Below are 25,246 nucleotides of genomic sequence, written 5' to 3' on the forward strand. Positions count from 1 at the left end.
GGAGTCCAGAGGGTTCTGGGCTACGTGGTGCCCAATGGAGGAGACTGTGCTGTGCAGGCGCTGGCTCACCACCCTAACTCTGCCCACGAGGCCGAGCGAGTACTGCACCACCCTGCTAAAGAAGGAAGCGGAGCTACCTGGGGCCCTCTCTGCTGAGGCGGGGATGCTGTTGGCCCGTCCGCTCCCATCGCTGGCCATGGCGTCCTGCAGAGGTCCCTTGGTGTCCTGGAAGAACGTGGGGCAAGTTAAATCCATGTTAAAATTGAGATTGCTGTATGTACTGAAAGTGCTGAGCTAGGAAGGCATCCAGATTGCAATTGAGATACCCTGCAACCATCACATGAGGCAAGGGCTGGAAAACAAGCATGTTCCTTCTCAATCTGAGGCTTTATTAAAGCTCTGAAAAACAAACTGGATATCCAAGAAAGTCAAAGCAGTAACATCCCTCAAAAGTCTGCTCCTCTGGGAAATAAAACAGGTACCATTTTAAGGGTTTATTTTTGGCAGGAAGGATGGCACATATTGGGATGGATCCATTATCCTTCCAAAAAGGAGTACAGCTTCAGCTTGTACTAATAAAACCTGTGAATCAGGCAAAAGGACAGGCACCACTGCTAGCACAAAGGAAAATAAAATTTAAGGGAGAAGGACAGTTTGCAGCATGCAAGCTTAACAGAACTTAAGAAACCAGCATGTGGCTTGCTCAGTCTATGCAGAAATACTGAAAAGGGGCTTGAGGAGAAAAATTAAGTGCCTTGGATTGTAATGACAAAAGCTGAGGGACTTTTCTGTATTACACAGTGTCTCTTCATCCTGTGTTTACAGCACAAATGCTTCTATTATGATAGTATAGGAAAGGGGATATTCTGTCTTTTCATGCAGGTTCCTGTTAACACACAGCAAACTTTCAGAAATGAAGGCATGTGATCTTCAAAGCTTATGCAAGTGGGGTAGAACTTCATGTTTCAAGGGAAATGCAAACAATTTGTTTCATCTTAAGTAAAACCACAGAGAAACAAAGCAAAACCTGAACTGGTAACATTATTCATTTAGTCTCAGCACAGACTGAGAAAGTATTTCAGCTGACAAGAAAAACAAATCAAAATTCTGTTTTGAATGGGATAATAAATCATTTTATAATAAGTACCATGAAAAGAGTAATACTAAGCAGAGGAGTTGCTTTTAAATAAAATTTGGTTGAACTGCAAGCTTTCATGATACATAAAGCAACTAAATGCACTCTGAATTTTTCTCCTTTCTGAAAAAACCCCAAACCATCACACATACTTTCTCAATGTTAAGAATCAAAATCTATTAACACAGCACATTAGATGAAAATAATGAGTTACCTTTCCTGACAGAGGACCCACTGCTGGCCTCTTCCTCTGAGCATAACCAGAGACTCGGTAACAGTAGTGAGGTTTACAGTAGAATTTACCTGCAGATAAAACACAAATGATGGTCAGCAACAGGAACACAGGAATTTAGCACACTATGAATGTCCATCTCACTGCAACTTATTTTCTACTGCTACTCCTGTTGCTCCCTGTAATTTCTTCACTATATGCAGAGGCAAACACTGGCTGCAGTTTTAGCTCCAGCCCTGCTCTCTCCCCTTGTAACTAGCCTCCTTTCCATTGGGTGCCTGACAGCCATTTAGTTGAAAATCCTATCAAACACCAAAGCAAAGCTGTGAGGCTTGTGTGGTATCACATGCTAACAATGCGGCAGTGTGTGAGGAACAAAGAAATCATCACATGAAAAGCTGGCAGAAGCACTTTTGGAAAAAGCAAGAATGAATACAACCAGCAGAGGAAAATGGGAGAGGACAGCGTTAACTCCCAAAGAACCATCTCTCAAAATGCACAGTGGCTACTTGTAGAAAGGACAATGATTCATTTTCACAAATAAGACCTTTTGTGATCCTACTGGTTTTACTAGCACCCCAGAAGTCTAGAGAGGTTTCTCACTGGTATCTGAGCACTGTCAGGAAGACAAAGCAGCATTAGCAATACTGTAATACAAGTACTACTAGTACCAATAAAAGCAGCAACCTGATGCCTCAATTATCTTCCACTGTACCTTTGCCAGTGTATCCTGCTTGGCACATGCAGCCCGTAACATCCTCCACTGCTACCCATTCCTAGAGCTTTGCTAATGCATTCCCAACATATATTCTGACCTCTGCCTCTTCCTCTAGTTTCTCTGTGCTAGTATTTGCACAATGCTTTATGATGGAAAAGTGACAAACATTTTTCTAGAAATCTTTTCTTCAATAAGTATTTCTTAATATTTACTCTTACCAAAACCTGCTTTTTGAGATTGTCTGAAATGAGCAACAACTGAAAAGCTCTTACACAAAAATTCTCAGACTCTGAAGCCTAAAACCAGACACCGACTACAGAAGGCTGCAGAATGCTTATCAGCCCAAACAGCTAGATGAACAGCAACAATGTGTGCACAGCTTTTTTTTTTTATATTTCCTCTCAAAGAAGACTCAGAAAGAAATATAAGCTACATTTTCACAATGCCTACATTAGATAGGATACCACAGATTTCTGTATAGCCATATCTGCTTCGTACACACACACACCTGTTAGGCATGTAATATTTAAGAATCAATGCTATAAGCCTGCTGAAACTCCAAGCTTTGTGTTTGCTTCACTAAAAACTATCTGGCCATGACTGCACACACAACTTGCTTGCAGAGGGAATCACTAAAAATCTGGTGGTAGAAACTGTTTCAGCCCATACTGTTTCAGCTGACAGAGGAGCTCAGTCTGTTAACACTTAACATACAGTCAGATATTCAGTTACTGGTGAATTCCCAAAATAACAGCAGGGCTCAAAAAAAGATTTTCCCCAACTCTGATTTCTGACAAAGATGTTACTTTTATATGTTGATTTCGAAATGACCACTGGCCCCTTTAAACTTGCATGCCAAGTCTGCTGACCTTCCGGACAAGCAATAAAGGGGTTTCTATTCCTCACTGGGAGTCTGGTTTGATCATTCTAAGTTTCAACTCTTCACAACCCAGCAAGTCCATTACTTAAACTCATTACATAATGCATCACGAATACACAATTTTAGCTCTTTTTGCCCCTTAACCCAGATGGTGTTTCCACAGCCATTTTTTTACCCAGTGTATACTAAAAAATTCTTCCTAGTTACACTTCCTAGTTATCTACCTAGCGGATACCTATCAATTTCAATCTGCAGTAGAATATCTTGGGATGTCATCCTGTGACTTCAATTCAAAATTTTTACTTCATCTTTGCCTCCATCAGTGGGGAAAACTACTGGTACACTTCTTTCCTGTTATTTCATTTGCTACACAATCATGTCTGAAGTAGAATCCTAACTTGTCACTAGTTTCACACCGTTTTGTACTTATTTTCCTACTGAGTTGGGATTAAAGATAGGCAGCTGTGGAAGGAAATAAATGCATACCTGTTGATGTGAATCAACATATACCTGAAATACTTTCTCATACATTTTCTTCAGAAACTGTGATGTTTTTGTCAATCAATCACTGCTCAAGCAAAGACTGCAATACACAGCCACTCTTAGAAGGAGATCACAAGTGATGGATGATTTTAAATTATTACTTTCAATATGCACACTTTGTTGATAAACTGAGTTTCACCTGCCATCATATTGTCTGGTTTCTCAGACTCGTAGGGTATGTCTGAAGTTTCCCTTAATTCTTAGCATGTTAGATGCTGTTAATTGAGGCACCAGCAAGTTTTGTAATCATAGTCTTTCCTTCTTAGTCTCTCAGATACAGAAAATGAGTCATTACTAAATCTTCAGTAACTACTGCAAAAACACTCTAACACTGACTTACCTCTACTCAACTTTGAGGTTCCATTTTTTCCTATATAAACAGAACTTAGCTTGTAATGACCTATTATCACAGCCCCTGATTATAAAGTTCCTATTTTATTACATCTAAAATAAACATACAGAGTTGGACAGTTGTGGTACCCTGACCGCATTTATCTCCAACCTGCTATTTTCTCTTAAGTGGTATTAAACACTCAGGAGTTTTATTTAAATACTGTCAAATGAGGAGAGTAAAAGGTCTAGCCCTCAAACTCAGCCTGTAGAGCTTTTTATAAACTCCAGCTATTATTTGTTTCCCTGCATTCTAGCAGCTGTTATGATGTTACATTAATTCCTACGACCTCGCCTGCTTTGCTGCTGGCATGACCTGGCCACAGGAAACCCACGCAGTTCCAACAGTTTGAGAGATGCTGTCTTGGGAACGGAAGTTACTCTCTTCCCTAACTCACCAAATAATTTTTAAGCAACAAAAGAGTCCCCCCAGGAGCGTGAAGAGACTTGTGAGCAGAAGGCCCTTTCCCTCACCGTCCTCGATGTCGTAGGCGTAGGACGACAGGCGCAGGGTGGTGGCGCAGTACTCGCACTTGAAGCAGCTGCGGTGGAAGAACTTGCCCTCAGCACTGAGCCTCTCCATCACATAGACCCGCTTGCGGCAGAAGTAACACACGTCGCTGCCTCCCAGGTTCTGGGGGAACTCCTTCTTCAGCGAGCCCTGGACAGAAACAAGCATGGCTGAATTTGTGTATGTCCAGCCTCACCGAGGTCACACGGTCATGTTTTCTCCTCATTTACGTGGTGGATACGGGAGCACCTGGATGCTGCTGCAGTTCTCGGACACAGCTCACGGTTTTAACCGGGACACCAAAAACTAACCTTGTTGTCCAGGAAAAAGGGTCCTAGGATGCCATGCCTACATATATCAGGAGTAAAACAAGTTCTGGGTAGATGAGTGGACACCAGTACTACTAATGATGACTTTGAAACCAGTGTCTTAAGGAGGTATATGAAGAAAGGCAAAACTATTACAACATCCTCAAACAGCAATTCTTAGACCTACACTATCAAAACCAGTGTCTCCTCCAGAAAGCAGCAGTGCAGAAGTGTTAGGAACAGCTTCTCAATCAATTATGCACAACCTTTGGACGCTGGCATTAGATTAAAATATTTGGCAAAGAAAATGAGGACAAGAGTGAGGGTGGATGGAGAAAGGGAAACAAAAATCTCTCACAAAGCTACGACAGATTCCATCAGCGGTGTAACAACTGGACACTCACAAAACTTCAGATCTACACAACATCTAATCACAAACACACGTCATCGCCGGCACATCGTCTTACCAGTTCCTTCTTGTCTAGAAGGGTTTTGGGCTGCTCTTTCCTTTGAAGCTGATTGGCTATCTGCTCAGCCAATGAGCTCACTCCGCCTGTGTACATCTTTATATACTTCTACCAGATGGGTTGAATAAAACAAGAGTGATGTGAGAAAAGAAAAGAAGAGTCAAATTAAAAAAAAATAACTGGAATGATGATAGGTTAGGTGGTGAAAAGGTGCAGAGAGGTCAAATCATGCCAAGACAGTGGACAATATGAAGTGACAAGTAGTAATAACAAAGCCAGTGTCATCAGAAATCACCAGTACAGTCCAGGATCACCTGTAGGAACGGACAGGAGGGCTTGCATTTTGCATTTTTAAGCGTCCTAGAAATACTATGATGATGAAGGGAGCAGATCTTGTTTTTACCTGTGGCATATTTTGCCCCTGGAAACTTGAGTATAGACACTTCTAACAGATGAGGCTAAATACAGGTTAAGACTTTAGGTTCAGGTAAAATCGACATCAGAAACAAAGACCTTTTAGAAGACATGTTACATAGTCTATGCAACATGCTGATTACAAAAGTGCATTTGTATGCTTTGCACCTGGACAGAATTAATTTACAGAGCATACATAGTCCAGGGAGAAGTCCTTAACTAAGGAACTCACAGTGATTCAAAAATATTAATTCTTCCAGTGCTAAAAATACACAGAAGTTTATATGGGAAAAGATGGAAGAGCCTCATCCAATGCATTAAAGCCATACCTGCACACATCTGGAACGTATATTTGTTCAACCCTGAACATGGCTTTATGACTTGGCTTTTCTCCATCACGGGCACAGACTGACTCCATAACTCTGGATATCTAAAAACCCTCCAGTATTTCCAGCAGTCCAAGCAAGCTGGCTGTTACCTTAGATGGTACCAAGTGAGTGTCTGCAAGCCAAGTTCATTGCTGCAGGAGCGGAGGAAGTGTTTTTCACAGGAAACACAACCGTTGGCAGCAATTACATGGTTAAGAAAATGAGGTGGTTACATCCACGTTAGCTCAATCACACTGCAAACGCCATGGATTTGACTCAGAGCAGCAAAGAGCACGCCAAGCAACTTCCCTTTTCCAGATTAAGCAGCATTAGGAACGTTTCTAGCTGGAGCCTTAGCTAATACAGGATCAGAGAGTCACTCAGCTTCTAGCAAGTGTGAAATGCCAAGGATAACAAAAGGAAAGGACTACAGCTGTATCTTAAAACCCCCTTTACTTTATAGCAGAACTTGCTTGAAGCACAGTAGTTATTTCCCACAACTAAAAACTAATTTAATATGTGGTTATTAGCCTTTTAGGAATGTTTAAAACCTTCACAAGTTCAGACATGAGAACAGCAGGAAGCACTACAAAAACTGAAATTCACCACAGAATGGGTACTGCTTTGGGGAAAAAGATTATGAAAATGGAGTGCTCAGCCAGAGATTACTGTTGCTGTCAACTACAGTCCTAATTCTTAAGCTCTTTGTCACTGCAGTAATGAGGGTTTATTTCCACCAAGAATTTATACCTGTCTACTGATTCCATTCCAAGAGGCAGAGCACTTGCAGTATTTCTATATGCAAGAAGTAACAAATGATTTGTCTTTCAGAGTTTTCCAGGCTTCATGTGTGCACATACATATGTGCAGAGTTGCTTTCCAATGACACATATCTTGTCAAACATTACATTTAAAATGCTGCTCGCTTCTAAACTTTTCTTCAGCATTGATTTTTAACTGGCAATCATAATAATTTGGCCAAGAGTTTTCCATTTCCTCTGAACGACTAGAGACCTTTGAGGCTTTTAAAGTTTTCTTAAAAGAGAGATCAAGCACTTCCATGGGAAAATCTTCCTTATAGCTGAACCAGGTTTCCCCTGATCAAGTTTTGCTTTGAAACCTTCAACTGCAGATCCTTCAGGATGTTTAAATTTCTGCCAGCACATATGAAATTCCATGCTCAAAAAATGAATATGTTAATATTAACTCACAGTACCTTGGACTATTTGGTGTGAGAAATTTACTTGCTGAATTTTTCATTCGGGGCTGTGCTTTGCTGATTTGTTTTGCTTTTTGACTATATATCACATCTGGCCTAATTATGGATATTAAGTGAAGCATTTTATCTTTCTTCCCATGGTCAAAAGTCTTCAAGACATACAATGTTCTGCAACATTTTCAAGGGGAGGAAAAGAACTTGCTCCAGCTTAGGTCAAATCAAGTTCCTGCTGTTTATGTAGGAAAACAGTAAGTAGTTCAAATTCTCGGTGATTTTCCAAAAAGCCAAAGTACTTTTTATTTCACGCTGCCCAGTAACCATATACACACACACACATTCCGTTGTTTGGCCCAAAACTTCAACAAAAGCAGCAAGCAAAGCCAGAAAGCTTCACTGCAAAGCCAGAAGGACCATCAGTGCTCAAAACCCCTGGTTTGAGTGTGAGATGCACCACAAACTTCTCATGGACACCGAGTGTTAAAAACATTTCGTTTCAAACTGCTTTATCGGCTGCCCACAACCGAGCTGTGCCAGGCACGGGGGCTGCCTCCGGCTTCTCGCTTGAGCACGAGTATGCACAGAGGTTCTGCAGGTGAAGCAGTGCCAGCCTGGCCATGGCCCGGGGCGTGTCCTTGGCAAGCACAGGCAGCTGAGTGCAGCTGGAACGCTCAGGCAAGGGCTACCTGTCGGAGAGAGTCGGATGAGGGTGAGGAAGGGCGATTGGAAGAGCGGAGGCTAAGGGAGAGCTCCCACTGGTCAACAAAGAATCGGCGAGACGGTTCCGTCTCGGGCTAGAACATAAAATAGACATCAACACAATCATACGTGTTCTCCTGCAAGAGAGGAGAGAAAATGAAAAAAAAAAACCCAACCCAGGCCTTTCTGGCTACCATCAAGAACAACTTTTTAAAGACTCTTACAGGAAAACTTAGAGAAAAATACCCAGTGTATCTTTACTTTCTCCCTAGCGAGGCAGAGTAGTTATCCTTAATTTGCTCTTTATTAGGTTTTACGTTATTCAGGACCATTTGGAAGCAGTTACCTACTTCCACAGATGTCCAACCTCCTGTAACCCAACAAACTCAGCCACTGGCAAAGACCCCAAATCAATTTCCTCTGCTCCTTCTGTATCTCCCATTGTTCTCTATTACTGGCCCAAGGCACTAGGATCATCTTTCAGGCCGTGTGAGACCTCTTCTACATTTTAACTGTATAAACCAAAAGTCTGCTCTCCTGGGGGATAGAAGAGAAAGAAGTTAGCTTGTATGTATTTCCAGTGATTAACAGCAAATTTCCAACCTAAAATTTACTCTAAGCAGATTAGAAACACTGATCCAAAAAAGAATGAATCAATATAAAATAATCTTCTGATCTTGATCATCAAAGGACAAAGAATAAATCACAGACTAAGAACCTGCATCCTTCTGAAACTGGTTCCTCGCAGGAGGACCCAAAATTTGGTCTTCTAATACCCCCTTGTCATTACCTCTATGGATGATTATGCCCATCTCCCAGGAAATACTTCATATAAATAGGAAAAAAACAAAACTTGGAAGTATCAGACAAACAGCACTGGCAGAAATTGTGCATTCCTAAAGATTATAGTCTGTTAAGAAAAAAATATGCATATTACAAATAACTGGCTTTCTTTGAAAAATAAATTATGGTTTTAGTTATAAAATGGAAAACTAAATGTCATGTAACTGCACAACCCATGAAAACAGCTACTTCTAGCCCCCTGGAATAGGCTAACCTCAAGATTAAATTTACTGAGCAAAATGCAAAAGAGCTTGGCTTTCACAATTTCCCCAATTTATGGAAATATAATTGTTCATAGAAAAATTTTCTGTACATCAACATTTAATCAAGTTTCTTCTCTGAAAATGTCTTAGGTTGCTAAGACTTCTCTCTCTTACTATATTTCTTGTTTTCTTCCCTTAAATCCCACATCATAATCCATCATTGCTTGCACTGTTCCAACATCTGTTTCCTCTTTTTCCTCTCTGCCCTACCCACTTTATGCTTTACTTTTTGTTCTCAGTCTCTCCTCCTTTTCAATTCTGCACAATACAGAAATTAGACTATTTCTAAAGTAAATTCTATATTTGCATCAAAATGCTGTAATCTTTTACACCCTCAGAAGGAGCTTAATATTGCCAGAGAGCACCACAAAAGGTAGAAGCAACATGTTTTGGTCTAGACCTTCATTTCTGTATCATTGTTTCAAGTGAATAAGGAAATACACACAAGCATTAAGGACCATGTTTGAGCTACTAAAAGTCATGGCACCCATTAACAAAGAGGTACCACTATGTTTAAAGTAGTCTTCTTACTCAGGCCTTCATAGCTTGTCCCCAAATTTCAAATCTAGCCAAAGGTTCGCTCTTCCTTCTTGGAGAATGGCTTCTGTGATTTTAACCATCAGAAAAAGATGGCATCCTAAAACCCCCAGCAATGGGAAGTGACCTAGATGTCACAAAATTCTTTTTAGTAGGGCTTGCAAAAGTTATGCCCACCAGCAAAAGTTCTGGGACTGTTCATGCTCCAGCTCAAGACGACAGCTTGATTTGGGATGGTTAACTCAAAACAGTAAGTTATGAAAAGAATCACTTCTGTAGATGGTGCTTTCCAAAAAGCACTCTGCAGTTTGCCAAACACTGCTGAAGATAACTGAAAACAGAGATAGGGGCGAGCAACCAAAGAAACCACAGTTCAAACTGGCATGCTCCCATATCCCAAAGACAACACACTGGAGAGAAAATTAAGCACAAAACCAAACCAAACCAAAAGTGTACACCGGAATCAAAGACAATCTGCACAAACTGCCAGCTCTGCCATTGGAAACAATTCCACAGGAAGTATGGACACAAGAGTAGTACTACAGAGCCAGGAATTATGCTTGGAAAATGTGAATATTCTTGCTTCTAGAGGCAAGTAAAATTTGTGAGCAACTGACTGCTAAATGACCACTGTGAGATGACTTGATCTAGAGCCCAGCTGGTTTTCAGCATTTACTCTGAGAAGTCAAGAGGCTGCTTTTTCCTTCATTGTTTGTATTTTGTTTTGAGGAACAGAAAGGGTCACTCACCAAACAAGGAGACAGCTAAGAACTGGCAAGTCAATTACAGACACTACACAAAATAGTCTTGACAGCTGTTTTAACCACACGACTGTAGAGCAGTGGTCATCATCTTTTGGTGATTTTTTTCTCTCTCTGACCCCAGATTTCACCTGTACCCAGAATCCCACTGCTGCAGGACACCAGATAGGCAGGGCTGTAGTCACCTGATGCCTCAGTGCACGTCTGGACTCCAGGAGGGCAGCCAGCTGACATGCCCTTTGCTCTACATTCATGGGCACTTGGTCATGAGAAAATAAACGAGGAGATCTCTGCGAGACGAGGAAGGAGGCAGGAAGTAAACAAACCAGCACAAAAAGGAAGGGACACCAAAATGCCAGCCAAAAGGTAGGACATCCACATGCACAACAGTAACAGAAGCTCTCATGTGAAGACTGGGGTTTCTTTCCCCAGTATCTACTGTCCTAATGAAGTGCTACATTTTGACCCTGGAGGGCAAGAAAAAACATTTGCATTAATTGTTATTCACAACTCTCCCTAGGACTCCTGCAGCCAAAATCAAACAAGCACACAGCCTCTCTCTCTGGCATTACCATCAAAAAAAAATTTTAAAATGTGGCTTTATCATGCACAAAGAGCCTTATTTGTCAGTTTAGTTCCTCATGGTTCTCCATTCTCAAGGGTTTTGTTTCAATATCTAAACCTGTACTTCTTTGTTTCTTAGATTTTGCGTACAGAAACACATTTTAGGGTAATATACTTCAGGTCTCACAGAGAAAGAATTAATTTTTTAAAGATGGTGGTATATGTGAAGTAAATACTCTACATGCCAAAGAGAGCATGTTTAATGAGCCTGTCTAAATAAAGCAAAGAACAGCAAAATCAAACACTCACAGAAGCTGCCAGTTTTACTTATGCAACTTCACTGTCCTACTTGTTCTTACTGCACTACCATGTCAATACACCCCAGGCACAATATTTGACACCTCTGCTATTCTGGTCTTTCATATCAACGTTCCTAAACTGTTGTGTGGTGCATTTGGTGACATGAAAAAAGACCTGGCAGGTGGCCTGCTGTACAAGGCAGGAATATCACTGTAGTATCACAGAGTCTTCAGCTAATTTGTTTGTGGAGTACAGAAGTAAATGGACCAGGAACTACAAACATGTGCATCAAGAAATTTGAGGTTTGATCTGTCAAGAATGCCAGGGTGCTGCTCTGTATTGCTAATTGTCCTCCAATGCAGAACAGAAAATTGGGTTCACATCCAGTTTACAAGAAACACTCTTCCCATTCAGATGCATTAATAATATTCTCTACTTTCAAGCTGCTTTCCGTTCCACCTACTCCTTCCTACTGGATCATTTTCACTAAAACTGGGGCCTATTATAAAGCTGTGGGTTTCTGTGTCATTGCAGACACACGTATCCATTTTCTACTGCCTGTCAGAAAACATTCGGCCCACAAGAGGCTTTTGTTAGAACACATTCTGGAAGTTGCAACAGTTTTATTGCTGCCTCCCATTTATGACTTAATTCATTCAAAGCCTGCACTGGAATGTCAATTAATTTGTCAATATGAATTCAAATCAACCAGTCCTTTTGAGTGCCTATCTTTTCTTTTCCCATGCTTCTGTATAATACTGAACCATTCAGACAGACTGTTGAATATTTCGTTGTTAAGAAGGCTTCAAAGTCTCTATACTAAATAATGCCTCATCATTTTTCCTTTTACTTTGGCCTGTAGGAGGCAAGATGGAATGCCAGTTGCTCAACCATCCAGAAAGCAAGCAGTGAACACAATGCAACCATGTTCGCATGAATTAGCACAAAACATAACTCTTCTTGTTCTGCTACAGCCACAGCATACTTCACTAAAGAGGTGTAAGAGAAAAAGAAGAATGACAAGAGCTCAAGTGCTAGACCTAGGGCAAAATAAAAGCATATAGCAAACTGCTGATGAAGGCTTGTTATGCATTTATGTGGATATCACACAGGAAGAATCACTCCTGACTCTCAGCAGTTCCAGCGTGTTAACAGCAGCATTAGGATAAGTGTGATCACCACCCCCTATATTTGCCCTCTGGATTGCACACACCCACCACAGCTTTGTGTCATCAGCACCCATGCCATTTGTTCATGCTCTTTACCCTTTCCTGTCTGGGACTCTGCTCCCCGGGACAGCTGCCACCAGGTTCCCTGAATCTCTGCAGGCAACAAATGATGAGCTTAAAAACAATCACAGACCAACTTCCTAATCAAAACACACTGTATCTGATTTTTCTTATGATGCAGGCAGAAAAGAAGCCATAATAAGAGCAGGATAGTTTATTAAGAATATTCTAAAACTGGCAATAAGAAGTCAGCTCCTGTAGGGAATTTTTTTTAAAAGTATATATTCATATTAGGTCAATAAACAACAATATAGTACTACAACGTAATCAAATTAGTGCAATAAAGATAGTAAGCCACTCAGTATAACTCATATGGTGATGTTAGTTCAAAGGAAGGAGATGGAAAATTTAAAAGAAGTGGCAGAATAAATGCATTAGAAGAGAAGAATTATAGGTTTTAAAAGACATCAGTGTAACACGGACACAGATCCATCTGACTTGCTATGAGGCCTCGGCCAAGACAAGCTCAGGGAAACAAAAATCATTCCTAAGGAAAAAGAATGCCTCCAAAAGCAGATCACTCAACTGAGTGCAACATCAGTTCTGTAGCACAGAGGGTAAAAATTCCTGAGTTAAAAGAAGGAAAACTTCTACAGGACACAACACAGAAAATGGTCAAAATACACTTGGCAGTAGCTGGCTTTCACGACTGAACTAGGCAACCAAAAAGACACAGGTCAAACAAACACTTGGAGAGGAGACAGAAGGAAAATATAGAGCTACCAGATCCTTAGCGAGTGAAAACTAATTTCTCTCCATGGAAAATGAATCCCACACTATAGATTAGAAAGTAAAACTCAGCATTTAACTGCCTTAGCTCCTCTACCTGTAAGCTTGGGGAAAAACCTTTCTTCTCTCATATAATGTATCCAACAACATTTTCAAAGGATTTTGACATGAGGAAGGCACCTAGCTATCACATCATCTGATACCATTACACTGCAGTTTAAATGCAGGTTGTGCTAATGAAAAGGGCTTTCCTCACCCATTCTACCTAGATGTCCACTGTGTACCCTTCTAATGAAGTATGCTGATCAGAGTGTGGCAGAAAACCAACCCCCTTTTTTGTTGGGACAGTTTCAAATGGGATCACTAGGCAGACCTGATCTGTCCTGCAGACACCACAGAGGCAGCAAAGAACGTGTGTCCTGGAGGCTGACAATAATTACAACAGATAAGCTGCAACGTGTAATTACAATTCTAGAAGTCACAGCAATAAGGCAAGTCCAACTTTCTGCCAAAGTATAAAACTTGTCTACTCTGCTAAAAGGTAATACTCCTTTACAGAGTTTATAGGTATACAAGAGCTCAGCAAAGAGCTCCACCTCTGGGGAAATTCATTTGTACAATCCTTACACGATGTCATGACAGCTCTATGGAACTGCAACTGCCTTTTCAGGACCTCTAGCTCAGGATCGATCAAGAAGTAGATTTGAAAGTAGGAAAATGAAACAAATAACTTAAAAGGATACAACTCAAAGAAACACAATGACATTTTACAAGAAGACAGAAATATTAAAGGATTTCAGGTAATATTTAACTGGGACAACAGATACATGTGCACAAACATCTGGATGCACATTTACACACTGTGCTCAGAACAGCTCTCACTGCTCCAGGTTCAAAGTCAGACAGACTCAACACAAACGCTTGTGAGACAAGAGCCTGGTGTGGGAGAAACAGAAGGACCACAGTGGACATGTGCAAGCCACTACAATACTCAAAAAACACTTCACAGAAGCAATCCTAAAAAGTTACATGGATACGAGGGCAAATTTTCAGTCACACCTATTTAAACAGAGTGGAGATGGAACAAAGTTTAATTTTCTTTCCCTGCATTACTCCAAACATTTCATTTCTACTTTGCTGCATCTCAAAACTGAAAAAGGCTACTGCAATTAAAAATTTGCCTACAGCAAAACCTCAGAGTCTCCAGTGGAGACTCTCTTCATGCTTCCAGTGAGCTAGTGCTGCCCTATCTTCCTAACCTAACAGGTTGAGAAAGCCCTACCAGCATCTGAAAGAAAATTGGAAATGTATTTGTAAATAAGCCATTTGGTAACTGATCCAGTCACTTGTACAAGCAGCAATGAAGAGAAAGGGACAGAGCATGCAGAGGGAATCACCTGCTGCCTGGGATACGGTGGAGAGGAAGATGGAGTGGAAGAAGAGAGCATGATCACTTTTTTGGGGCAGGTCCGAGAACGTTCCTTATGCCTCATCTTTTTTTAAAACAGAAAAAAAAAAAAAAATCACAATAACAGTAGAAAAGAGGTAACATTACCAGTGGTTTGGTGAGACAGGCCAGAATGCATGAACTGAGACCATGATCCTAGGCTCACACCTTTCTCAAATGAACTAAAGCCACAGTGTATCTGAAGCTGAGAGACCCAAGGTCTTATCCAGAACCACATGATCACATTTGACAGGCAGCAAACACAGACTTGTATCACTCAGCAATTACACCAACAGCTTCTGAGTCAAGGTCTTACAATCAGTTAAAGGCAAAACTTGGAACTCTCCATACTGCTCTCCTTGCTTCATGAAAAATTACTTATTGCTGTGCCTTACAATGCTTAAAAATATCCATCCTATTGACCTAATTACTCTCGCTTGCAGCTCATTAGTAATACAATTCACAGTGTTCTGTTCCCAGCTTCAGATCCCTCCTCTTGAACTTACAGACATTACACCATCTCAGGCAAGCTAAAATGTACTATATTCTACTAGAACAGAAATCCAGCTGGTTTATAGATAAAATGTAGCTGTATCTAATAGTCTGCATATTACGCAGCGCACTTACATGTCCTCAATTTAACACACCAGAAAACATGTCCTTCTAGTGCTGTACCTCCTTACTATGCAGTCTTTTCGCCACCATTTCTTGCTTATTAATGCGTCCTCTGCCTGATTTTTCCTTTTAAGTTCTCACCAGAGCATATCTGGAAATGGTTGCACTGGGGAAAAAACAAAATGCTGTGTACCCAAAGCCACTGTTAGGTAAGTCTCAAAAAAACTGCATGTGGTATAGGGATATTACAGATGTTTATTACTGCCCTTGCAGATGAGCTGGCACTAACATGTGTTTGGGTGCTCTGTTCCTTTTCAACAAAACAAATAAATAATACACTCCTCTATCTCAAACAGATGTTACAAGCAGCTTAAACTAAGGCGTAAGACTTTGCACTGCAGTGCATGAGGAACATTTATATGCTGTTTCAAGGGCTTAGCTGTGAAGTCACTAATTTCTAACTGAAAGCATGGCAACATTCTCAACCATAGAGCTGCTCATGGATTTTCATCTGTCCAGGCCAAGTTTGCATTTCAAATGTCAAAATTTTCACAAACTTGCTTATTTCTGCAAGGCAGATCTCAGAATATAATATTGTATGAATGCATGAAACGTGATCAGTCAGTCCTCCAGTAGAATGCATTTCTGAGCATGCAAAGAAAAGGATAACTATAGGAAAGCAGAAAATAATCAACAGATTTAAGTAAAAATTAAAGGTAAAAAAGCAGTATTTGCAGAAATCATTGGTGTTTTAAGTTCTCTCCTGTTGAGGTTTCAACTCTTGCTGCCTGTGGTCATCTCTTATCTTCAAAAAACACAGTTCCAACAAAATTATTGCAAAGTTTGTACTACTGCTCTTTATCACACTTTAGGGAATGATCTCAAAAGAATAAGCAGCAGATCTCCAAAGGCAGAAAAGATGTGCACCAAAAGACATGGGATCTTCATCTTACAGCTACTTTTGTAGACATCAAACATGAGTTAAGCTTATGTATTACACGCACAAGTTGTTGCTGACAGGAGACCTCTGGAACTATAGCAGTCTTCGAAGGCTATAAGCTGAGAGTCTGGAAATCCAGGGCAAAATTCCATTTCAAAGGCTTGTCTCTCACACCATGCCCAGTCAGATCCTCTTCTGGATAGACCATATGGCTTTCAATGGCTTCATGAGCCCAGATGAGATGCTCTTTCTCAAAAGCAGCCAGCACGGCTCAGAAAGCAACAGAGCACATGATGGAAGATGTTCTTATACAAGCAGGCATTGGTTTGAGGAGACCACCCACCAAACCATGAAACACAATCCAGCCTTTTTAGGTGGTAATACCATCATATAAAAAAATTACAGACATTTCCACTGTGCTCATTCACTTCACAATATCTTCGTGCATTAGTAGATGCTGCTGCGGTGCACGTAAGAACACAAAACCAATTTTGGCAACGCAGGTCAACAACTTCAAAGTGTAACTCAATAAATCCAACTTTATAATCCAATTCACAAGGGATGCAGGCCATACTGTATCCTGTGAATGCTGTGAGGAGCAGATTGGTGAGGTTTTTAACCCCCCTGAAAAGGCAAGACCTTCCAAAGAGCAAGAAAGACAGCATTAAAGGTCTTGTGGTGAAAGTAAAAACTGCTTCCGAATAGATTCTGCCAGGATTTCACTCTTTCTAGGAATTCTGGCTTAGTAAGCCACCCCTACCCCACCTATACAACACACAGAGGAATCCTGCCTTACAAGCTCACTGCTCACCTCATACCTCTTAATTAAGTCAAGGTCAATAGTGAGATTCCAGATTTAAACTGATAAGCAAGCACAGCTAAGGAATTCCATCTGACAGGCACTAGCAGGCAATATGCAAATTTCCCATCAACACTGTGGGTCCAACCCAGAGCATTTCCTTTGCAACTCTCTTCCTTGCAAACACTCTGATGCTTTTTCAGTATACTTTCCTCTTCTATGCAGTTTCCAAAAGACAGGAAGAACCAAACCTGTCAATAACTGCCCTTCTCCCAAAGAGAGGATCTCAGCTTCATTTTGCCAGCTAGTAAGAACATTAGGCAACCTGTGGTTTCTCTCAGTAACACATCAACTCTTTGTCCCCTCAGGAGCTACTCTGCTCCTCTTCAAAGCACTCTCCATTAGAAGGTATTTGCTATGTGATATATTCAGTCAGTAGCAGAAGTTTCTGCTCATGAACTTCAACACCTGTGCCAAAAGAGAAACCTTTCCAAAAGCTTCATGAACAGCTCTTCTAGCAAACATACATCCTCCCCAAAGAACTTGTCAGAAGCAATACTAATCCTTTACAGCATGTGCAGTGACAGGTACTGGTACTCAGCAGCACCTCCCTGGAGGCAGTCTGACACCCAGGGATGAGCTATAAAGCCAGAGTGCCCAATGTCACCACAGAAAGCCAGTCCAGTACCATCAAAAGGTGCAGTCTCACAGCTTTCAGGTTCTGCCAGAACCAGAAATCTCAGCAGCCAGGCCAAGGTACTGCTTCAGCAACAACTTCTGCGGGAGGGGTTTCTGTCCAGGCTTGGCAAAGCTGGCTGCTTGGCTCAGTGGTCTCAGCTGGTCTCTGTTCAGTCAAGAACAAAGGGCTCTGCGCAGGTCCATGGCTTTTGAATGAAGGCAACCCATGCTCTTCCCTTCCCCAGGCCAACTGCAAGGAACCTTTGGAACAGGGACCCTGTCAACTGGGGTTTTGAGCCTACAGTACCCTGCAGATTTTGCATCCGTGAGACCCGGTTTTATACTGTTTCATTACGAAAGCACTGCAAATCCTGCAAGAAATCTGGACCCAGGAATCAATCATCTTATGCTGACACAGTAAAGTCAATCAAGGAAAGATCATCTCCATGTGTAATCTTGAGAGGGAAATCATCCACGTAAGGCAATCACTGTCAGGGTTGAATAAGATAATTTAAATCCTCTGAAAGTAAAACTGTTACAGAAAGATTTTTCAAAGATATGCCCTAAATTGCTTCCTATACAGAGATGCTATCGAAGTCAAGGGAGAGCAGAAGGATTTTCTCTTCCCTTTTAAAGATTTTTTTAAAGTTGTGTAGCGCAAGTACAAACAAGAACAAACAAAAACAACAAACTGCTCTCTGGTGAGGAGAACAATCCTCTTAATAAAAGCAGGAAATAAAAATTTATCCTTTTTGTCTATCAATGACAAAAGGATGACAATAAGAGCTTTTGTGTTTCACTATAAATGTTCAATTATAAAGCCTTCATAAAGTTTCAGTAACAAGCTCAAATATAAATCTCAAGGGTGCAGGAATGTGGTATTTTCCAAGTGTTAAAACACAAAACTTCATTTGTTTGAACAGAGAGAGACAGCAGTGCAATCCAGTTTTCCTTTTTCCAGGAGGTACTACAAGCAGCGCTCATCAACTCACTCAATATTGTACAGCTTTTTTCATCCGGTTTCTTTTTCCCCCCTTTCTGAGTATTCTTGAGGAATAAAATTTGCCCTAATCATGAATGATGTGAATCCATCTCGAAGTGCTCATTAGCCTATAAAGATTTTGATGAAACAAAAAGTAGAACAACAAACACTGAGGGAACCAAAGCATCCTGACAGTCCTACTGACAACAACTCCCCTGGGCTTAGGTCTTCTTCCTTGAAGAGAAATCTTCCAGATCATGGCACCAGTCATGACATGCAGCATTAATTGTGCTGAATGCCTCAGACATGAAGATCACCATGAATCCATATTCATCAAGAACAGTGCATTTCCAAACCAGTGTCATTGTCCTCTTGACTCTGAAGTATGCTCTGATTAAACTACAGCCAGAAAGAAGCAGATGTTTCTCCAAATTATGGCTGTCAGCAAGATACCTCTGAGCAACCTCAGAAACACGAGGTGGCCATTTGCACAGGGAAACAGTGGAAGGAGATAAGTATCCCTAAATGCCTGAAAAGATTGTCTGCCAGAAGCCTTAGCTTTGGAAAAGTGCATGGCTGAAAGACAGCAGCAATGACAATGGGCCAAAACACAGGGGAGAAAATAAAATTTGATACCTGCTGATTTTTCTGCTGTTGGTCCCTATTCTGAACCCCTCTGTGAAAAAAACCTAAAATTTACTGAATTCACAGTAACACAGGAATCGGCAATGCAACAAGTGTGAGAAGCTGGCAAGGAAAGCTGCATTAAAGAGAGTGTCATTAAAGAAAGGGAAACCACAGTAAAGTCTCCTGCAACTACAGAACATCTAAGATTTCACATAGGAACAGCAAAACTGATAACCAATTTTACTGTTTATACCAAGGAAGAGCTTTAATGTCATAGACAGTATGACATCTTTTACCTCATGAGTTTCCATAATTGTTTACATGTTTCCTTTATTTCTTTCTAACAGAAGAATCTAGAAATTCTATAGCAAAAATTTCTGCTGCAACATCCACAAAAGTCTTGGTAGAGTTGAAACTAGCATAAGAGGGCAGGGCAAATTTGATTAAATACTTTTGAAACATTCAACCATGCATCATTACCAAAGGGAGATGTTGACTTTATTCACTGCAAGTTATTTAAAATAATGTACTCAGACTAGGTGCTGGAAAAGGACTGGCTTAAAAACACGACAGTGATAGCTGGTGTTGGGTGCAGGCAATGCATTGTAGTCAGAAAGAGTTTCTTTACCTGTTTCCACTGGGGTATGGGAGCAAGCCGGCCCTGCTCTCGTCTGCTGGATGGCTGGCTGTGAACACGCTCTTGATAAGGCAGGACAGGTTGCTGCATGCAGGTTGTAGGGAAAGTGGGAAGATAAAATAGTGAAGGAAACTCAAAGAAAGCCATAGGAATGGAATACAGAGTAAGACAGACAAACATTTAAGAAAAAAAAATAGGGTAGGGGGAATTCATTTAGCAAGTAAAATATAAAAAGGAAAAAAAACATCCAAAAATGGGGAACTTCACATATTTTTGGACCTTTCCTTTAATTTCATTGTTTCTTCAAATCATTGGCTGCGTATTCCAGCCAATGTGTAGCAGCTGAAGAAACATTTGATTGGTAAAAGGTGGTATAGACATCACCACTGTGATCATGTTACATTACTAATGCTGATGTGTAGTGCAGCATAGACAAACATGACTTGGCTTTCAAGTAGCCAGGTCAGGTCCCACTCACGATGTGGCCATGGCAGCACAGAGCTTGGCACAAGCCGTGGAGATGGACTTCTGCAGCAGAGCAAGGACTCTGGCACTTAAACCACACTGAGCCTCATCCTGCTGACACTGCACTGCCAGCAGTAGCTCCAAGTGACTCAATCTAATTTCAAAGACAACTACCCTGCAGTTGCAGCTGTTCAGATACCATCCTGGATAACAAACAAGCCTCACTTGGAATGACACAAACATCCTGATTGCCAAGAAACTCACAGGCATTTATCTACTGCACATACATACACGTATAAAGCTTAATCACAGTTCACAAGAACAAACAGATGTAACCTGATATGAAAATGTTCAAATCAGAAATTAAATTATTGTTCTTAAACAGTATAAGCAGAACATTCCTGGAAAGCTTTTAAAGAGCAATAGTAGTTATAAAAGAAACTAAATTGCTGGTAATATGTTTGTGAAAAATTACATAATAAGGGCAATAACAGAGAAATAACACTTTTTTTAGGAAGCTCTTCTCCACCCCATACTCATAAATTTTAAGCTTTGGGTAAACTTTGCTCTTCTCTAGGAGAGCCTTTGAAGTAGAAAAGCAACACCAGCATCCAGTCTTGAGGAATGCATGCTTTTATTTGTGGTTTTCCTCCACAATTCCAAAACAAAGGTGCTTATTATCCATCTCCTACCTGTCTTCGTAAGTTTGAGGACGGCACTGGTGCATTCTCTTCAAACTTGGCCAGTAGCTGGGTTGCCATGGACTTGACTTTGTTCTGATTCCCAATGGCAGCATCAATTCTCCTCTCTGTCAGGGCACTCACCAGTGTGGGCCTTTCTTCTCTGTAGCTTCGTGGGAGGTCCTCCTAACAATCAGTGACATCAAAATTTAACAAGACACAACCAGATCACTTTTTCCTTTCCACCCCTTTACACTATAGATAACAAATCTCTCAGCCTCACTTGAAAGCCCAGATTTTAATTTCCATTGGCAAGTCAGCAAATGTTCTGTTAAACTTTACTTATCTTTTCAACCTTATTTGATACACTTACCTACCAAAAAGACCTCAGCTGAAACACCCCTATGAAGGCCCTGACATATACCAAAGGCCCACCTGCAACCAACAAACTCAAAGCACGAATTTTAATTCACCTGTACCCATTTGGCTACAAACATTGAATTTGAAAGACTGCCTTATGGGGCATACTGGAAGTGGGTGCTTTTTGCACAAACCAAGGCTAAAGTTCAAATATGCATCCAATTTCTGACAATACTGCATGACTTCACTAAAAAGTTACGAGTGTTGATGTCCTCATCAAACCATAGTAATTCGCAATAAAAACAGAACATTAGGGAACTGCAACATTTCATTTGTTATGTAGTCTTCTTCCATAAGCATCAGTAAAACATTTGCTCTAAAGATACCATGAAAGTGTAACCTCTGAAGAAGAATTAAATTTTATCTAAAAAATCCTATATAAACCCTGCCTGGATATAAAAAAAATGAAAGAACTGAAGTGGGAACAAGGTACGTACCATTTATTTTACTCCCTGACAGCTCTCACTTTAATACTTACATCCTCAGATTGGCTCGTTTTTCTCCTCTTTCCTGCACCATCCAGTTCCTTTTCTTTTTTGTCCTGAAAACAGAAGGAGTAGGGGAAAGAAAAAAAAATAACTCTCATACCTTTTTGGGCTGAGATAACTGTCATCAGTGCACTTAATCAGTTTAGTTGCAAAGCTTATTTAATTCACTGTGCTCATTCTCCATTTGTTTAAGAAAAGGTATTTTTTCCTAGATACTCCTTAGGGAATTCTTACCTTCAACTGCACAATTCTTCAACACTTTCAAATCATTGAAAACTGAGCAGGTAACTATGTTCCAAGAAGAAATATATGCCAAAATACTACCGCAAGGCGAAGATTTTAAGACTGAAATGCACCACTGGGAGTACATACTACAGATGCAATTCTGCAGTTATAAATGTCATGTATTGTCCCTTACCAGGAGCTGGTGAACACATGATCCCTGCAAACACACACTAACACCTGCATTTTCAGTACCACTGCTTGGACAGCAGCCTGCCAGACACAAGTGTCCCCAGGACTGTGCCTGGTTACCTTGGGAGTGCGCTTCCGAGAGATGCTTTGGCCCAGTTTGCTGAGGAAGGAGATGGGAGACTTGGTACTGGCAATCAGGGCAGCCTTTTCTTCTGCATTCAGGTCCAGGCTGTCTGTTAGTGAAAACGGGCAGAACAAGGGAATTCCATGAAGTTTTTTCTGTGGTGCTGTTATTAAATACACAACTGAAGGACTCATTGATTCTTTTTAACATAGCAGTCTTTTTCTTAAATTCTCTGTACAAAATTACTGATGTCTAGAATTAATACCTTTCTCAACTATTCTGCTTTTTCATTTTGCCCAAAGCGGTTCTCTCAGGGTTTATAACCACCCATAAGAGATACTGTGTTGCTTTTATATTTAAAGAGCATGATTTAAAGAGCATGATTATCATTATTCCTAAAAAGAGTCCAAAGTTTTAGAAATAATACCTGATACATATGAGATTTTTAAAAGGCTATTAAAACCAATTTTTTCCCCTCACCAGAGATATACATGAGACTTAAGATCATCAGTAATAAAGAGCTGTAACATTATCAATTTTAAAGGCTGGCCATATTGATTTGGGTTAGGTAATTATATCTTCCAGTCCTAATCAAAGCTGTTCTGTTCCTCATTGGCCTGAAGTTACTCTCACCATTCACAGATGGTAAATATGTATAAAACTCAGCTGGTGTTTTGAAATTACCTATTCAACAACTATTAGCAAGGCACCTACCATTAGCTAAGACAAACAAACCCCTAACAACAGTAGGAAAGCAGAAAACTTATCTAGTAGTGCTGAAGTGAGTTTAGAACTTTTGAGGACATTATTGTATATTAACTCTATTTTACTCCTGCTGCTGCTAACGTGGTCTTTATCAGCATCAGTAACAAGTCAACTTTTTGTAAGGTAAAGCTACAGTGAGTGACTATTCTGTGCTCATGCACAAGCAGCCTGAAGGTAACTGAAGCACACACATTCACCCTGGAGCAGCCTTTAAATCTGACAGAAGTGCCCCAAACTGCTTACCACTAGAGGGGATGGTGTCTTTGAACATCTCATAGAACTGTGTGAGGTACATCACCATCGACAGCTTATCTGGCTCTCCAACAGATGCCATTTCCTTTCCAGTCATAATGGGAGATATTCCAAACTCTTTCTCAGCGATGTCAAAGGCCAGTTGGTTATTCTTCTCCACATCGTGCTCATCCAAAGAATCAAAGTCTCTGCAAAGGGCACAAAGAGGCCTTGCACTGAATCAAGTAGAAACCAGTCTTCTGAAAGAACTCAGGCATCCATCTCTATTTTTTTTTTTTCCACTCGAAACCTCAATTTATTTGCCACCAACATGGCAAAGTGGATGCTACTTAATTACAGTGAACTTTGGCTCAAACATATTCTTTTGAAATTTGTTTGCTCCTCCTACAAACCTAGATTTCACTTCTTAAAAAGTACTACCCCTCTGAAATACATCTTCACTTCCTCTTTTGCTGTAAGACTGTACATTTTCCCCCACATAAAATCTTCTGTGTGCTTGCAACTAAATTAAATCTTCACTTTCTGTCCCCTTTTTTCTTGACTGATCCATATTTTTGTCCTGCTGGATTTTTCCAAAACTTGTGTAACTATATAAAAAGCTATAGCTTGTAGAGAGTTACATTAACTGTTTAAAAAGCTGTTTGAACTCTCCACAAGTTATAGAGCTATTAAGCAGTGTAGCTCAGGTTAACTCCAGTACACCAATGTAGAAGTACTTCAGTGCATATGGACTGGAATAACTCCACAATTTCTCAGTACGTTTTACAGTGGATTATGTCTACAAGTACAGCTCTAGAATTTACTTTTTCTGATGTCCCTTTGGGAAGTTGGAGACATTTCAGATTAAAGTACCAGAGTCTTTGCTACTGTCACTTCTTCCAGCCAGTGTTTTCCCATTCTAGAATCCGGGCACTGTTTTACCCAGTATATCACTGAAGAGGACACCTCTGCCATTCATCCAACCAACAAATCAGCATGCAAACAGTAACAACATCTCTATTTAGGCTGTGGGTCACTACTTCTAAAAAGAGCAGCCTGAAAGGCTTTAAAAAGAGTTGCTTTGTTCAACAGGAAATTTATAAAGGCCCATGCAGACACTTGTTCAGGAGAGACTTAACTGAAGCTATGAACTGTTCCTTACTCTCTGCACACATAAAATCCGTCAGTCAATAATGCTTTCCTCTCAGTACCAATTTGAAGGTTAATTCTGCCAATTCATCCAGAAGGGAAAACGACAACACATTTATTTCCAAATCCATCAAGCTATCATGACCTTCCACTCCGCTAGTGAATCACTGGACATTGGTTTCTATCAAGCTTAATCGAATTCATTTGAATCCATTACTTCATAAGTCACAAATGCATTGCCTCAAACTCCATATTATTATCTCCAAATACCACTCATTTCCTACCCTTCCCAGTTATTTGAGGCAGCCAGTTACTCACATTAAGTCTGGACGGTATCTGTGGATAATGGCACACAAAGCTAAGCCACTTTTCCATGACATTGTGAGATCTGTCACATTAACACCAGCATATCCATCAGTCTGCCTCTGGCACCAACTGAGCAATTTACTAGAGCGAGCTACAGACTCTGTAAAAAAATTAGCACATTTTAAAGTACAAATGCACAACAGCTCAAATTCTAAATACAACACAAACCCCATAAACCAACAAACAAAACTTTCATGCAAAAAACAAACTTCTACTACAATGGGTAATGGAAGACAGGATTCTTATTTTCTT

At 40.5% G+C, this 25,246-nt stretch overlaps 1 protein-coding gene across 15 annotated transcripts in view; it reads right to left on the reverse strand.

Annotated features, from left to right (window-relative positions):
• Positions 1-25,246, reverse strand: part of MICAL3 (microtubule associated monooxygenase, calponin and LIM domain containing 3) — a 158,148-nt gene that overhangs the window by 72,045 nt on the left and 60,857 nt on the right. For 11 of the 15 annotated variants that reach the window (XM_082281068.1, XM_082281070.1, XM_082281080.1 and 8 more), the window contains exons 12-25: positions 24,947-25,094; positions 23,492-23,688; positions 22,480-22,592; positions 21,936-21,998; positions 21,050-21,223; positions 19,884-19,976; positions 14,565-14,660; positions 12,415-12,471; positions 10,471-10,575; positions 7,869-7,976; positions 5,185-5,292; positions 4,373-4,559; positions 1,350-1,438; positions 138-225 (exon numbers count right to left, since the gene is read on the reverse strand). In XM_082281068.1, the coding sequence (XP_082137194.1) occupies positions 138-225; positions 1,350-1,438; positions 4,373-4,559; positions 5,185-5,292; positions 7,869-7,976; positions 10,471-10,575; positions 12,415-12,471; positions 14,565-14,660; positions 19,884-19,976; positions 21,050-21,223; positions 21,936-21,998; positions 22,480-22,592; positions 23,492-23,688; positions 24,947-25,094 (1,626 nt within the window). The remainder of the gene's footprint in view (positions 1-137; positions 226-1,349; positions 1,439-4,372; positions 4,560-5,184; positions 5,293-7,868; positions 7,977-10,470; positions 10,576-12,414; positions 12,472-14,564; positions 14,661-19,883; positions 19,977-21,049; positions 21,224-21,935; positions 21,999-22,479; positions 22,593-23,491; positions 23,689-24,946; positions 25,095-25,246) is intronic. The other 4 variants (XM_082281076.1, XM_082281077.1, XM_082281079.1 and 1 more) reach the window with 4 other exon arrangements.

The sequence above is a fragment of the Coloeus monedula genome (assembly GCF_965178545.1).
Source record: "Coloeus monedula genome assembly, chromosome: 4".
NCBI lineage: Eukaryota > Metazoa > Chordata > Aves > Passeriformes > Corvidae > Coloeus > Coloeus monedula.